The 15,582-nt window shown below is 42.2% G+C and overlaps 1 protein-coding gene across 1 annotated transcript; it reads left to right on the top strand.

Annotated features, from left to right (window-relative positions):
* Window positions 1–478: 478 nt before the first annotated feature.
* CXCR4 (C-X-C motif chemokine receptor 4) lies at window positions 479–4,300 on the top strand. Its single transcript, XM_019731163.3, has 2 exons — window positions 479–637; window positions 2,726–4,300. The coding sequence occupies exons 1-2, from the start codon at window positions 623–625 to the stop codon at window positions 3,770–3,772; spliced, it is 1,062 nt and encodes a 353-aa protein (XP_019586722.1). The 5' UTR covers window positions 479–622; the 3' UTR covers window positions 3,773–4,300.
* The last annotated feature ends 11,282 nt before the right edge of the window (window positions 4,301–15,582 follow it).

Genomic DNA, 15,582 nt, shown 5'->3' with positions numbered 1-15,582 from the left:
ATACTCGTGTACAGTTGTGCTTTGAAAAAACGTCTGTCACTTATTTTCTGAATGGACCGCATCTGCTCTAAGAGCAGGGAATGGAGTCAAGCTAGACCCACTATCAGCATTGCCGCCTACTGGTTGGGTTACCCGGGCAAGTCACTTTTCTCCGGGTTCAGTGTCTCAGTTAGTAGCATTCTCGGGTCTGGAATTTCAGGCACATGAGCCACAAACGGACACGATGGTCGTCCGAGCTTCCCAGCTCCCTCCAAGGGCAACCCAAGTTGGAGGATGCCTCCGGGGTGCCCTCCCCAGCTGGAGACTCAAGGGGTGACAACAAGAAAAACAAGCACGGGTTAGGGGCTTTCCAGGCTAACTCTACCCGGGCCGCCGGTGTTCTTACCCCTCGCCCCTCCCTTGCGCCCTACTCTGAATCGTCTACCCCTCTACGCCCGCGTTCCTCCTCCCAGCCCCGCCCGCCCACCCGTGCAGCGCATGCGCCGCCCGCCGATCGTGTTTTATAAAAAGTCCGGCTTCGGCCAGAAACTTCAGTCTGTTTGGCTGTGGCAGCAGGTAGCAAAGTGACCCTGAGGATTTGGGTGCTCCGGTAGCCACCGCGGCTGGAGAGCAAGCGATTACCATGGACGGGATCCACGTAAGTCCAGTTTCAACCTGCTTTTTCTTAAATGTACAGACACTTGAACTTAGAGCGCAACCCCTATCGGAGCGGGCAACCAAAACATTGGACGTGCGGGTGTCCTGGAGAAGGGACATGAAAAGAAGTTTACGTGGGAGGAGGAAGGGTAGGATTGGAATCTTTTTCTGTCTAAGCAGAGAAAAGATTGGAACGACTGTTTAGGCGGCTGCATGTGTCTCCCCCTTGAGTTCTGCGCGCGCGCCGGGCTTGCACGCTGTTTGCAAACATAACATTGTGTGCACAAGTGTAGAGAAAGCGCGCGGCCCCAAGACTCAGACTACAGGTCTCTTTCTCAGGGTCGCAGGGATTTCTTTAGTGCGAATTACGTGAGATCTGAATTTAGAAGTGGAGGGCAGCGCCCAGGACTGAGTTCCCAGAGTAAGACTGCGCCCCGGGTTAACTTCGAGCAAAGGCGCCTGGAAACCACTCTTGCGGTTGGGCGCGTGTTAGCTAAATTCTGCGCTGCCTCGGGAGCTGTGCAAAACCCGGGCACAGTGAGCGGAGGGAGGGAAAGGCGGGCGGACCAACCTTGTCGCTCGCCTGAGGGGTCTGAGAGTTGGCCGCAGCTAAGAGGTGGACGGGAGCAGCCCGCGCGCCCTTTGGGATCCAGGGAGCGAGACCTCGCGGGCTTTGGGGCATCCGTAGCGCAGCTAGTGGGTGGGCCCCGTTCGGGAGTTTGGGATCATGCAGAGGTCGAAGGCATATAAGCAGTCGTCGAGCAGCAGCACCCCACCCCGAGATGTGCGCGGTGGGGATTGGGGTGGAGTGAAGGGCTGGGAGGGCACCTGGGCTGCGGGTCGCCGCGGCGCAGACGGGCAGGTGCAAGTGCAAAGACCGTTTGGCTGTCACCGAGCCCAATTGCGCCGTTTAACCGTCAGTGGTTTCCTGGAGGCTTTTGAAAACCCCTTACTAGGGAGGCTTTTCGTTTCCTCCAGCAGCGCGCAATTCAAAGGCGCGCGCGGCGCGGCGGAACCCAGGGAGCCGCTGCACACTGGCGGTGAGAGTGGGCGTGGTGGGCAGCCGCAGGGCTCTCGGAGCCGGACCACCCGGCCCCCAGCGCGCCCTCCGCCTGGATGCTTCTAGCTGCAGACCTACGACCCCTTTAGCTGGATCAGTAGCGACGTGGAAAGCGACCCTGGAGAGTGAGGAAATGAAACTTGGGGCTAAGACCACGGGTGCAGACCCCATGACCTTCCCCTCCCAGGAAAATGAGGCTCTCCCTAACATCCACAACGCGCGAAGTGATAAACAAGGGTGTGGGAAAAGACGCATTCCCCTGAGGAGCGCTAGCTGGGTGGGGAGGGCCGAGAAGGGGAACCCACTTTTGACACTCCCGCCCATACTCACAAGCATCAAAGGTCCTTTGCTTTAAGTCTGTCTTCTTCCCTACTACGTGTTGCTTGGAGTGCAGAATTGTTTGTGTTTAGACCAGCGAGAAACGTGGGGAAAAACAATGTTTTGTGCCTTAGGAGAATAAGAATCTTTGGGACACCCCTGCCACCTGCCTCCTCTCTAACCCCCTCACCGCTTGTTCTTTCCTCAAACCCTCTTCCCTGTCCTGGAGAATTTTCACGTAGAAAGTTAATCCCAGCGCCTCAGAACACGAGATTATACACCCAGCTCCCCCCCACCCCCACGCCGCCTAGGAGTGGCCTCTTTGTGTTTTGGTTTGGGGTTTTTTTTTTTCCCTCCCAACGTTTTTTTCTTCCTAGTGCGCGGGCAGAAGAGTTAGCAAAAATGTAACTTTGAAACCCTGAGAATCTCCTTGCGCTTTTGTTCTAAAAAAGAATGTTGTCATTGGTTCCACTAAAGAGAGAGATAATGAAGTGACTATGGGGGAAAGATGGGGAGGAGAGTTATAGGATTCTAGAATAATTTTCTTGTGCCCTTCCCTCAGTACTTCAGTGGGAGCAGAATTTCCTGAAGAAGGTTGGGTGGAGTTGGGTCTTTTAAATTGCTTTTTTAAAATACCGTAAATATTTTTTTGAACTTGGCAAATGCCTGCTGAACTTGAAAGTGAATGTCTGTCCCTTGCCTCTTTTGCAGATGTACCCATCGGATAACTACACAGAGGAGGATTTGGGCTCAGGCGACTATGATTCCATGAAGGAACCCTGCTTCCGGGAGGAAAATGCCCATTTCAACCGTATCTTTCTGCCCACTGTGTACTCCATCATCTTCTTGACTGGCATAGTGGGCAATGGATTGGTCATCCTGGTCATGGGTTACCAGAAGAAACTGAGAAGCATGACGGACAAGTACAGACTGCATCTGTCGGTGGCAGACCTCCTCTTTGTCCTCACACTTCCCTTCTGGGCAGTTGACGCTGTGGCAGACTGGTACTTTGGGAAATTCCTGTGCAAGGCTGTCCATGTCATCTACACAGTCAACCTCTACAGCAGTGTCCTCATCCTGGCCTTCATCAGTCTAGATCGGTACCTGGCCATTGTCCATGCCACCAATAGTCAGAGGCCCAGGAAGCTGTTGGCTGAAAAAGTGGTCTATGTTGGCGTCTGGATACCTGCACTCCTGTTGGCTATTCCCGATTTCATCTTTGCCAACGTCAAAGATGGGGAAGACAGGTATATATGTGACCGCTTCTACCCCAATGACGTGTGGTTGGTGGTGTTCCAGTTTCAGCACATCTTGGTTGGCCTTATCCTGCCGGGCATCGTCATCCTATCGTGCTATTGCATTATTATCTCCAAGCTGTCCCACTCCAAGGGCTACCAGAAGCGCAAGGCCCTCAAAACCACAGTTATCCTCATCCTGACTTTCTTTGCCTGCTGGCTACCTTACTACATTGGCATCAGCATCGACTCCTTCATCCTCCTGGAAATCATCAAGCAAGGATGTGAGTTTGAGAGCACTGTGCACAAGTGGATTTCCATCACCGAGGCCCTCGCCTTTTTCCACTGTTGCCTGAATCCCATCCTGTATGCCTTCCTTGGAGCCAAATTTAAAACCTCAGCCCAGCACGCACTCACCTCTGTGAGCAGAGGATCCAGCCTTAAGATCCTCTCCAAGGGAAAGCGGGGTGGACATTCTTCGGTTTCAACTGAATCTGAGTCTTCAAGTTTTCACTCCAGCTAACACTGATATAAAAGACTTTTATACATTGAACTTTTTTTTTAAGTTACACATTTTTTTCAGATATAAAAGACTGACCGATACTGTACAGTTTTTATTGACTATTGGAGTTTTTTCTTGTGTTTCTTTAGTTTTTGTGGTTTGATTTATTTATATAAATATTTTTTTGTTTCATGTTGATGTGTGTCTAGGCAGGACCTGTGGCCAAGTTTTTAGTTGATATATGTCTCGGACTATAGAAAAGGGAACTGAACATTCCAGAATTACGTGTAGTGAATCACTTAAGCTAGCAATGATCCTCAGCTGTTTGTGCATAAATAATCTCTTCATTCCAGTAGAACATTTTATTTTTCCTGTTCTTAAGTTGTTTGGTTACACTATGTGATTTTGGCTGTAGAAGATAGCACTTAGAACCAAAACTTGAAGTGGTATAGAAATGCTATTTTTTTCAGTTTTGAGGAGTGGGGTGATTTCAGCACATGCAATGTACAGTCTTGTATTAAGTTGTTAATAAAAGGCCTGAAAAACTTACTTAGTGTTGCTCTGATTTCTTCTGACATTCCTTTGGCTGGCAGAAGTCAAAAATAACAATAATAAGTATATGTATGGCATGCCAGGTATTGTCCTAGGTATATTAGTTGTAATATTTTACTAGTCACAACTCTTAGACAGGTTCTGTTTCTATTATTACTTGCATGTTATAGAGCAGGAAAGCAAAGCACTGAAAGCTGAGGTGACTTAGTCAAGGGCATTTGGTAAGTAACACAGCCAGTATTTCAAATCAGGTAACTTCCAAATCTGAAGTCTTAACCACTTTTAACTCATAGAAATTTAGAAATGTCCAGCCAGTACCTACCTATTCCTGTGAAAGATAATCTTTTCTGAAGGATAAATGTGCATAAAAAAGAAAAAGTAAGCAATACGATGTTAGATTTTACTACCACTATTCCTTGTATAATCCAGGTCTGTACGTGCCAGGCATTGTATGCTTGTTGTATATTTTTCTCATCTAATCCTCTCAATGTAGATAGCATCACTCCCTTTTTCACTGAGGGGAAGCTGAAGGGAACTGAGGTTCAGAGACTTTCCATAACTTGCACTTTTCAAGGGGACATACCAGGAGCTAATTTTCATTCATTCCATCCCTTTCTCTTACCTATTACCCACTATTATCACCCAGAACACCTGGTCATAAGTCAACTGAACTGTTATTGAAAATAAAGCCAAAAGTGAATGTTTTCTTCATAAAATTAACCATGCCCAAAATACTCCTCTTACAATATCTTTTATGCAAATATCAACACTTAAGCTATTGCAACACCTAGCACCTCAAAGGTTCAGCCAAGCAAATAAAAGTTAAATTGGTGCTTTCAGAGCTCAGAAGAAAGGTCCACTGAAGCAAGCTCCTTATTGCTCAGATTTTGCACAAGATTTTCGAGTCTTATGTAACATCACTCATAGCTGTTTACACAGCCATTGTGTAAGCCCCAGGCTCTTGAGTAAATTTCAGCTATAGTCTCCACTTAAAGAGAATTTCTAAACTCGAAGCCATACCTATCTCAGAACAAACAGGGCACCCAAGGCATGCATTCAAAGATAACCAGGATATAATTAAGGCAATATTTGGTCTACTTTTCATAATTGTTTCTGGCACAGAAAATCCACTTTGGAGGAAAAATTGCAATGTCTTATCTTTCAGAGGCAAATCACATTTGTTGAAGGCAAATTATAGATCCTGTGAAGGGAAATAACTTAATTACTTAAAATAGAATCCAATTTGTCTGTACATTTTTGCTGCAGTCTATGGATCTGGGATAATTCAGAGTGGTATTCCTATTCCACTTGAGAACACAATTAGATTTTAGATAGGAAATTATCTTGAGGTTTCTTGGTTTTCTCTGGGAAGCCTAATTGGATCACCCTTCATTTAAGCATAGTTTTGCATGTCCTCTTTCAAAGGCTTAGTCTTAAAGCCATGAACATTGTAAAAGCCTTCACTTGAACTTTCTCTATAAATATTTATTCTTGAGGAGACAATAGAAGAAATCCTTGGAAGGAATTCTTTTTTTTTCTCGTCTTGGCTTGAAACCTCGTCACCCCAGATTCCTGTGCTCTGCCCTGGAGTCACAACAAAAGGAACCAAGGCGAAACAAAATTCCCTGTGTCACCAGTCTTAATGGATATTTCATTCTCCCTTGGATCAAAGGTGGGATATCTCTTTTTCAAAAAGAAAAAAAGCCTTGGCTCTCTCCCTGCCCCGAAAGGATCCCCCTCACCCCCACCCCGCCATCATTCTCTGTCCCAACTCTGACATGTTCCAAATGGCTCCAAAGCTTTCCCTGCGTTGTGGTTTGTCCGGCAATGCTGGGAAACCCAGTCTGCAGGCCAGGCCTGCACGCAGTAACTGATTGTTCCCATTCCTCGTCCTTTATGAATGGGGCCCTTCCAGGTCAGTAATGTAGATCCAGTTGTATAATAGAAGCTAAAATATTTAAATTGTATGCATGCTGCCAATGATGGCATAAATATGACATCTGAAATATGAATACCGTTAAGCTTATAACGAGAAAGGAAAATAGATGTTTTGGTTTTTTATCTTGCAAAGCCTTTATTTTCCTAAAATGCCACTTGGCAATTCACCTCCTCTTACTGGAGGCTTCCTTTTGTGGTTATGCCTATATTAAAATAATTCTGGGGTTCTCTTTTAAGAGGAAAACCTATAGGCTTTATTTTAATAATTTAACTAAGTATGACTTCCTCCTAGCTTATCATCGTCACATAGTAAATAAAGGCTCCACAAACAGAATTGAGTTGTCATTATTGCCATGTAATATTCACTTAGGAGGGACAGGGACCACTGGAGACAAAATTCACATTGCCTTAGAAAATAATCTAGGCATCCTCCAACACTTTGGAATGCAGCATTGCAACCTGGCGTAGTAGGGATTTACCCAACCTGCTTTGAGGTTTCCATTTGGCTTCCAGTCAGTGCTGGAGAGATCCAAAAGTTAGCTGGGGGAATGACCTTCCCATGAACACAGCCTAAAAGGGATGTTGGAGCCTCACGGGCCCATAAAGTAGTTGGAACAAATCTTTTCAAAGCAGTACTTCTCAATTGGGGGTGCCTTTGGCCCCCAGAGAACATTTGGTAAGGTCTGGAAACATTTTGAGTTACCTTTGGGGGTGGGGTGAGGTGCTACTGGCATCTGGGGGCGGGGGGTGAGGCACCAGAGATGCTGCTAAACATCCTATAGAAGATACAGGACAGGCCCCCACAACAATTATCCAGCCCAAAGTGTCAATAGTGTTTGAGATTGAGAATTTTTTTTTTAAGGGGAGGGCAATAGGGTGGTAATAATGATCAAAATAACAATATATCCAACCAGTATAATTCCATGAAATGATCATTGGACAAGGTTCCAAGGTTTCCCTTTAGCCTCCTTTACTCATTGGAATGCATTCTTACTCCCACCTTACTCAGCTCACACAAGTCTCTTCCTCCCTTATTTCAAGATTACTTTGCCATAATGCACATGTCTTTCTGCTTGTTTTCTTCTCTCATGCTATGCTAGGAAGATATCCCACAAAGGGAAATAAATGGTAAAGGATGGCTGCTAAGGATTCTCTAGTTCCCACCCAATCTGTCTCCCTAAAGACCATCATGTTTACTCATTTAATCCTCACCACAGCCTGTGACTCAGTTTGGAACACTTCCCATTTTTCTCATTTTATTTAAAAAATAAACAAGGAATGATGAGGTACCAGCCCATTGTTCCATTGTCTGCAACTGGCTTGGATTAATTTAAATCAATCCTATTAAGTTCAACAATTAAAATCTTCTAAAACCTTCTGGAAAATCCTTCTTTCAACTGAAAATGCAAACTGCTTAAAGCCTGAGTTGCGGGATCCACAATGTTGAGAAGCTGCAGAAGCTACAGACTTTTTCAAAATCAAACAAATAAAGGTGCTCAACCAAACCATACCAGGTGCTGGGTGTTTATCTGGCAGAGCAGGTCCATGATTAAATTTATTTACATATTACAGTTCAATTAACTAGAACCCAACTCATCAACACTCTTAATTAAAAGGAATTACTTCCTCATATTTGACTTAGTCAGAAGTAAAGTAATATTTTTTGAGAACTCACTAAATTCCAGGCACGCTCATACCTGTGATCCTTATAAGATTCCCATCAGCTAATATTACTATCTCCATTTTCAGGCAAAGACACAGTCAAAGAAGTTAAACTATAAATAAAGGGGTTATGCTCTTTCCATATGTATAATATTAAATGGCACTAAAACAGAACCACCAAGTTCTGGGGCATGTCCTCAAGTTCTCAATATATTCAATCCAAACTTTTCTATCTTTTCTAGGTAGAGTCCTTTAACAAAAACAGTTACCACTCACTTTGAGGGCTTCCTACATGCCAAGGTACTTTTATTATTTGAATCTTCACAATACTCTATACAGTAGTTATTACTTTTTTTGTCTGTTTTACAGATAGAGAGACTGAGGCATAATTTATCCAACGTCACATGTTTCATGAGTAGTAAAGCCTGGATTTGAACCCAGGCAGTCCGACACGAGATTGTGTCTTCTTAAGTACTACAGTAACTTTATTATTTTCTATGATGTTAGCCAGAATAATAGCCATGAGGTCAAAAAGTTCCTCCATGCTCTTTGATTCTCTTCAGAGTTCAATACTGGACAGTCTCCTGAATGTACTTTTGAAAGCAACAAAGAAGACACTGACATTTTAGAAATATTTTCATTATTAGTCATGAAAATAAATGTGTTTCAATGCCTGGAACAGAATAGGAGCTTAGTAAGTATTGAATGTGCAAATGAATGAACACCCATATATTTCTATTCCTGAGACCACACCATGCTGTAAGAGTTTTGATTAATGTTTGTGTGTGACTTGACTTTCTTCATTCTTTCGGACATTCTTCCATTGAACCATTTCTGAAAACCCTGGCCAGGCACGTATGAAAATTGTTCACAGTATGGTGAAAGATGTATCCTTTGGTGTTCTAGACATGCTGGAAAATTAACTAAAGGACTCTCAGACTTTCCAACTTCCTACAGTTAAAAAAAAAAACATCGAAGTTTCCAGCTGCCGACCCAATTTTTCTGTTATTTAATACCCCCACAGCCTTTCTTCTACTGATTCCCTATTTAGGGGAGAGCAGATTCCTGCCCACCTCACAAGTCGAGTGAGAAGCTCCCAAGCTCGGTCTTCCTGTTTCACCAGCTCAAGGAAAGCTGTCTGTTTATGAGAAAAAGAGCAGGTAGTCTGCCAACCCGTTGAATATGGGAAAGGGCCCTAAAGGCAGTTTCTCGGCCTTCTGTCCACAGCAGACGACTCGTTAGGTCCCTGGGGTTGAAGGAGGAAATTCAGACCATCATTTCAGGCTGCATCCTACTTCCTCTGGGAAGCCTACTCGTTCTCTATCAGTCCAAAGTGAGTGTTCCCATCCTAAATTCTTAGCACATGACGTGTGCAGCATGGACGCTAGCACAAATAAAAGTCTTTTGAGAAGCTTAAAGCCGCTATTGGGTGTGTCATTACCATCATTCTTTTTTTCATTTTTAAATAAATTTTGCTCCCCAACTAGTTTAATGTCTTAAGTGCAGAGACCTTTGCAGACTAACATAGCTGATTAATAGATTTGATTTGATTTGATGAAGAAACAATCAGATTCCTTAAGGTTGTGCCAATGTTGGATAAAATTATACAAGGTTAACTCAGTTGGTTAGAATCTGATGTTTATAAAGCCAGGATCAAGGGTGAGTCCCACTGGGGCCATCTTTAAAGTAATATTATACGTGGATGTAAGCTCTAAGAATGCCAGGACTATGTCTACCTTATTTACAGCTGTATTTCCAGTGTCTAGAACAGGGTTCAAAAGCTTTTTCTATAAAAGGCCACATAGTAAATGTTTTAGGCTCAGTGGGCCATACAACTACTCAACTTTGCCATTGTAGTAGGAAAGCATCCAGAGACAATACACAAATGATTGAGTGTGGTTGTGTTCTAATAAAACTTTATTTGTGGACACTGAAATTTGAATTTCATATAATTTTCACATATCACAAAATATTAGTCTTCTTTCATATCTTCAACCATTTTATTAAAATGTAAAAACCATTCTTTGCTCCCGGACTATGAAAAACAGGTGGTGGGTCAAATCTAATCTGCAGGCTGTAGTTTGCTAACCCGTGGTCTAGACGATGCTTAAAATATAGTAGAAATTCAACAAACATGTGAATACGTGAAACTCTAAATATAGGAAAGTTTACTCTTTAAGCTTACAGCACCAAAGCCTCAGTGAACCGGTGATCTTCACCTATTTGCAAAACTATGACGCTTGTCACTTATAAAGCATTTTACCATTCACAAAAGGAGGCAAGACCTCAATATGGGTTTGTGCCATACTGGTTGGCAAGATCCTGCCATTTTACTGGGTCTATTATTTTGGGAAGAAGGGATAAGAGAGTTGCTTTGTGCTCTATCACTCCCATCTCCCAGAGTGCAATTTGGGTGATGGTGACATCTCCTCTTATAGCTCCCTGTAGCTAGAATAACAACAGCTCACTAATAAAAGTTGTTGAGGCACACTGACTAATCTTCCTCAGCCTTGAGCCACATGAGCTTTGTTCCTCCAAAGTGATAATCACCAGTCACAACTTTTGGCAGCGACTCCCCAGACAGTCAGTAAATAGGACAAAAGGAAAAGCCATAATCCAAGGCGATGAATAGTGTTTCACAGCCACAAGCTGAGCCACAAAAACTCAAGAAAAATCAATGGTGCAGAAAGCATTTTTGGACCTGACCTCAGCTTTGGGGGGAATGAGGATAATTCTGTTATTCCCTTTTAGACTTCAGGTGACTCATGGGAATGTCAGAATTAATCTCCAAGGAGCTGCCAGATTATGTCTCTTACCAAAAACATCTCTCAGTAAACTTCATTACTTTATAGAACATTCTTCCCAAGGTGAGGAGCCTAACTTCTGTCGCTGATGAGAAGACACGAGAAGAAGCTGAAGAAAATGTCAAATGCTTTCTGTGTTAAAGTAGGTTTTCTGTTATATCTGTATGACAGTACAAAAACGACTACATACTCAGTCACCATGGTCCAGTGTAAAGGAAGACAAGCTACATGGGCTGAAGTAGCCCCGGAAAAAATTTGTGGCTGAGCCCAAATCCTATCAGTATGGAGTGGAAAAGAAGAGAGATGTGGGAGAAATAATAAACAAAATGGAAAAGGACACAAAGTGCCCATTCATAAAAGAGGAAATAAAACTGATAAACAAAACTATGAGGAAATAGTCAACCTCACTGGCAACCAAATAAATAAAAATCAAAACAACACACTGCTTCTCACTTGTCACACTAGCAAACATTTTCCAAGTCACAATATCCCGAGAGCAAGGACACAGTGATGCTGTGGTGAGCAGGCATCACCAAGCACTGCTGGGCAGGTGTAAGAGGGGCAAGTCCCTCCTTTCAAAGCCACTGACAAATTCCCTGGAAGCTTTGATGCTCATCACTTTGGACACAGAAGGACCACTTCTTAGTGGAAACAATCCTAAATATTAAAAATGTTTTGTGCATGAAGTTGAATTTTGCATTTAGAATAGCAAAAGACAGGAAATTGCCCTAAGTATCCACAGCAAAATGAGAATTAAGGAAACTGGTGAATCTACAGAGGGGAATATCATCTGGTTTTTTAAATGATATTTACAAAGGCTACTGGGAAATGTTTCTGAGGTGTGAACTGAAACAAATGGGTTACAAAACTGTGCATAGTATCTATCAAAAAATCTGAAAACATTTATCCATAAAGACACGTGTGCTCCTATGTTCATTGCAGCTTTGTTTACGGTGGCCAAGACATGGAAACAACCAAAATGTCCTTCGATAGATGAATGGATAAAGAAGTTGTGGTATATATACACAATGGAATACTATTCGGCGGTAAGAAAAGATGATATAGGAACATTTGTGACAACATGGATGGATCTTGAGTGTATAATGCTAAGTGAAATAAGTCAGACAGAAAAAGCAGAGAACCATATGATTTCACTGATATGTGGTATATAAACCAAAAACAACAAAAGAACAAGACAAACAAATGAGAAACAAAAACTCATAGACACAGACAATAGTTTAGTGGTTACCAGAGGGTAAGTGTGGGAGATGAGGGCAAGGGGGATCAAATATATGGTGAAGGAAGGAGAACTGACTCTGGGTGATGAACACACAATGGGATTTATAGATGATGTAATACAGAATTGTACACCTGAAATCTATGTAATTTTACTAGCAATTGTCACCCCAATAAACTAAAAAAAAAGAAAAAAAACTGTGCATACTATCTGATTATAAATTTTTTTAAGTATTTGCATATAAAAAATAAATTAAGCAGTAGTTAAGTCATAGGCGGTTGGGCTGATTTTAAATACAGGCTGATTTACCTGTATTTTCCAAACTCACTATAATGAATAATAAATAGATAATTAGTTTATTTTAGAAGATGTAGGGCAGGGAGGAAAAAATATACAAGTTTCTTCCTAGGCTATAAACACTCCAAGAGAGGAACTCAGTGTTTCCTTTCCTTTTTATTTTAAAAAGCTCAGGGCCCAAGTAGGTGCTAAAAAAAAAATTATTATTAAACTGAACTAGACATTTGCAGTGTTAAATTAATTAAAGCAGGAAGCCATTATCGCTATCTAATGCTCTGGCAGTCTACATAAGCAAACCAAAATCAAAACCTGTACACGCCTCAAGGCAACAAAATCAGAAACACTAAGGACAACTAGGCTTCATGGTATGGGCAATCAAGCAATTTCCTTCCTTTGCTTAGTACCTTTTCTGTGTCAGCCTTTCCCCTGGCTCCTGCCAACGAGCATTCCTAACCACTTCTGGTTTGGCACTGCCCAATTCCAATTGATTTTTGCTCAACTATACTCTTAAAAATTTTAATATGCCTCAGTTTATATTTTAACAGTTCAATGTTTTAAAAAAATCAGACATAGGGCGGCTGGATGGCTCAGTTGGTTAGAGTGCAAGCTCTGAACAACAAGGTTGCTGGTTCAATTCCCACATGGGCCAGTGAGCTGCACCCTCCACAACTAGATTGAAGATGAAGAGCTGCCCCTGAGCTTCCAGAGGGGCGGCTGGATGGCTCAGTTGGCTAGAGCGTGAGCTCTCAACAACAAGGTTGCTGGTTCAATTCCTGCATGGGATGGTGGGCTGCGCCCCCTGCAACTAAAGATTGAAAACGGCAACTGGACTTGGAGCTGAGCTGTGCCCTCCACAACTAGAATGAAGGACAACTACTTGGAGCTGATGGGCCCTGGAGAAACACACTATCCCCCAATATTCCCCAATAAAATTAATTTTTTTAAAAAAACAGACATATATATTACTCTCAAGGTATTTAGAATAGTGTAATAGAATTTACTAGCGCCCGGAATCTTAACATTGTATTCCAGGTAGAGTCTTGGATACAGTCCAGTGTTTCTTAACTGAAGGTCATGATCTGAAGACCATTCAAGAGAATTCCACAAGTACCAGAGAATAGAATTCAGGGCTGTGTGGCAGTCACAGACCTGACTGAGCTTATGGTGAGTGAAGTTGTTTCAAGTCAATACATAGCCATGGCATCATCCTTAGAGGGCTGGCCCCATTAAGGCTCTAGTAGAGTTGATATGGATCGGTGGTCTCTGAAAGGACTTCTCCCAGAGAGGTCAAGTCTTTCAAAATCCACAGGAAAGTAAACATACTAGAAAACCCTAAAGGAAATCTCTGAAAGAGTTAGGCATTCATACATGACGGCAATAGTGTGGGGCCTGAAATGGGAACAATGTGTAAGTGGTCAACCCTAAATTCTCCATTTTTTGTATTGTATTAGAAAGGAAATGTCATGTTGGGGAAGAACTTCCTTCATTCTAATAAGTCCCCCAAATACAGCAGCACACAACAATGGTGGTTTATAGCATGTCACATAATGCAAGGTTCTGAAGTAGGAAATGCCAGCAGAAAACGACCAATCTTCACTTTTGTGGAGAGTTTACCACAAGTCCATTATTTTTATTACTTAAGATAGGCTCAGAAATCAGTTAAACAACAGGAATGAGAAAGGAAAAAATTAATATTGTCTTTATGGTTAAAATGGAATTAATATTTTAACGAGTAAAAATTTAATAATTTGTGTTATTCTGGGAAACAAATTATCCTACTACAAATACAAATTCTCTTCAACAAATATGTGTTAATGATGCAGATATTATCTGGTTTGATTTAGCTTTTAAATCCACATGGTAAGGAAATCTCTGATGGTAGTTTTAAGCATATGGTCACTTATTAGTTGTAACTTGTTTCTTTTTTATGATGTATGATTTATTTGGTTGAGCACTACCAGTCCACCCAGGAATTACAAAGGAATTTTGGTCTTATACTTCATCATCTGTTTTTTAAATATGCTTATATTACTCTCGGGCTACAAATTAAACATTTGAGGAAGAGTATTAACTCTTTGCTTTATTTCATATAATTTTTATTTATCATATTATTTTGTTTCTACTTCCATTAGCATCAAACACAAGTTAAAACACTTTAAGCCAATGAGTTGCCTATTGACATAGATTTATGGCCTTCTGTGATGAGCTAAATGGAGCCCACAAAATATTCTTCAGTTGAAGCCCTAACCCCCGTTACCTCAGAATGTAACTGTATTTTGGAGATAGGGTCTTTTAAGAGGTGATTAAGTTAAAATTAAGTCTCCAGAGTGGTCCCTAACCCAATATGAGTGGTGTCCTTATAAGAAGAGGAAACTATGACAGTGACACACAGAGGGAAGACCATGTGAAGACACAGGGAGAAGACAGCCATCTACAAGCCAAGAAGGGAGAGACCTCAGAAGAAATCAAAACTGCTGACACCTTGATCTCAGACTTTCAGCCTCCAGAACTGTGAGAAAAGAAATTTCTGGTGTTTATAAGCCCCCCAGTCTGTAGTGCTTTATTACAGCAGCCCTAGCAAAAATAATACAGCTTCTATCTAAAATGTTATTTGAGCATATTTTATTCTTGTCTTTTCTATTTAATATTAACAGAAAAAATAGTGGTTCTTAAGATACATATTCAACCATTCAACAAATGCTCATTGAGCACCTACTATGTGTAAGTGCTGGGATATGACAGTAACAAAGCCTCAGGTCTCATGAAGTTTACAGACTAGTAACAAAGGAATTATTATTCTTCTGGAATTATTCTTCATTTCAGAAATAGGCCTAAATTGAACTACTAAAAATCTTCAGAGAGAGGAAATGAAAATGGAAAAAGCGAAATAAATATCATCCTAACATTTCAATTTTCTATCCTTATAGTACTGAAAGCTCTGCACGCCAGTTGGATCTTTTGGGAAGTAGATGCTGAGAGAGAGTTAGGAGTGCCAAAAGTCTATTGGAGGGTATAGGCCCTAAAAGTTCAAAGGGGAAGGATGGGGACTGGGAAGAGAAAGCCTTCAGACTGTGATCTTAGGGAGGAAACAGGAGTAGGAACAAAGAGTCTCAGACCATAGAGCAGACCCAACAGAGTCTTGAGCAACCCAACTGGAAGCTCCAGAGGAAAGGGTACCTGTTAGAGAAGTTCTGCAGTAGGCAGAAATGGCCAGGGCCTGGTACTCTGACCTTGCTCCATCATTGAGGGGGGACCACCTGGAAAGAGCCAACATAGTGGCCTCTGCTGGAAAGCTGAGGTGTGGCCTAAAGGCCCTCACCTGGAGGCTGCCAGCTAACTGG

This window comes from Rhinolophus sinicus, chromosome 17, assembly GCF_057876585.1.
Source record: "Rhinolophus sinicus isolate RSI-liver-muscle chromosome 17, RSI-T2T, whole genome shotgun sequence".
Classification (NCBI taxonomy): domain Eukaryota; kingdom Metazoa; phylum Chordata; class Mammalia; order Chiroptera; family Rhinolophidae; genus Rhinolophus; species Rhinolophus sinicus.
Note: the sequence above shows the minus strand (reverse complement) of the source record. Positions and strands in the feature narration are given on the sequence as shown.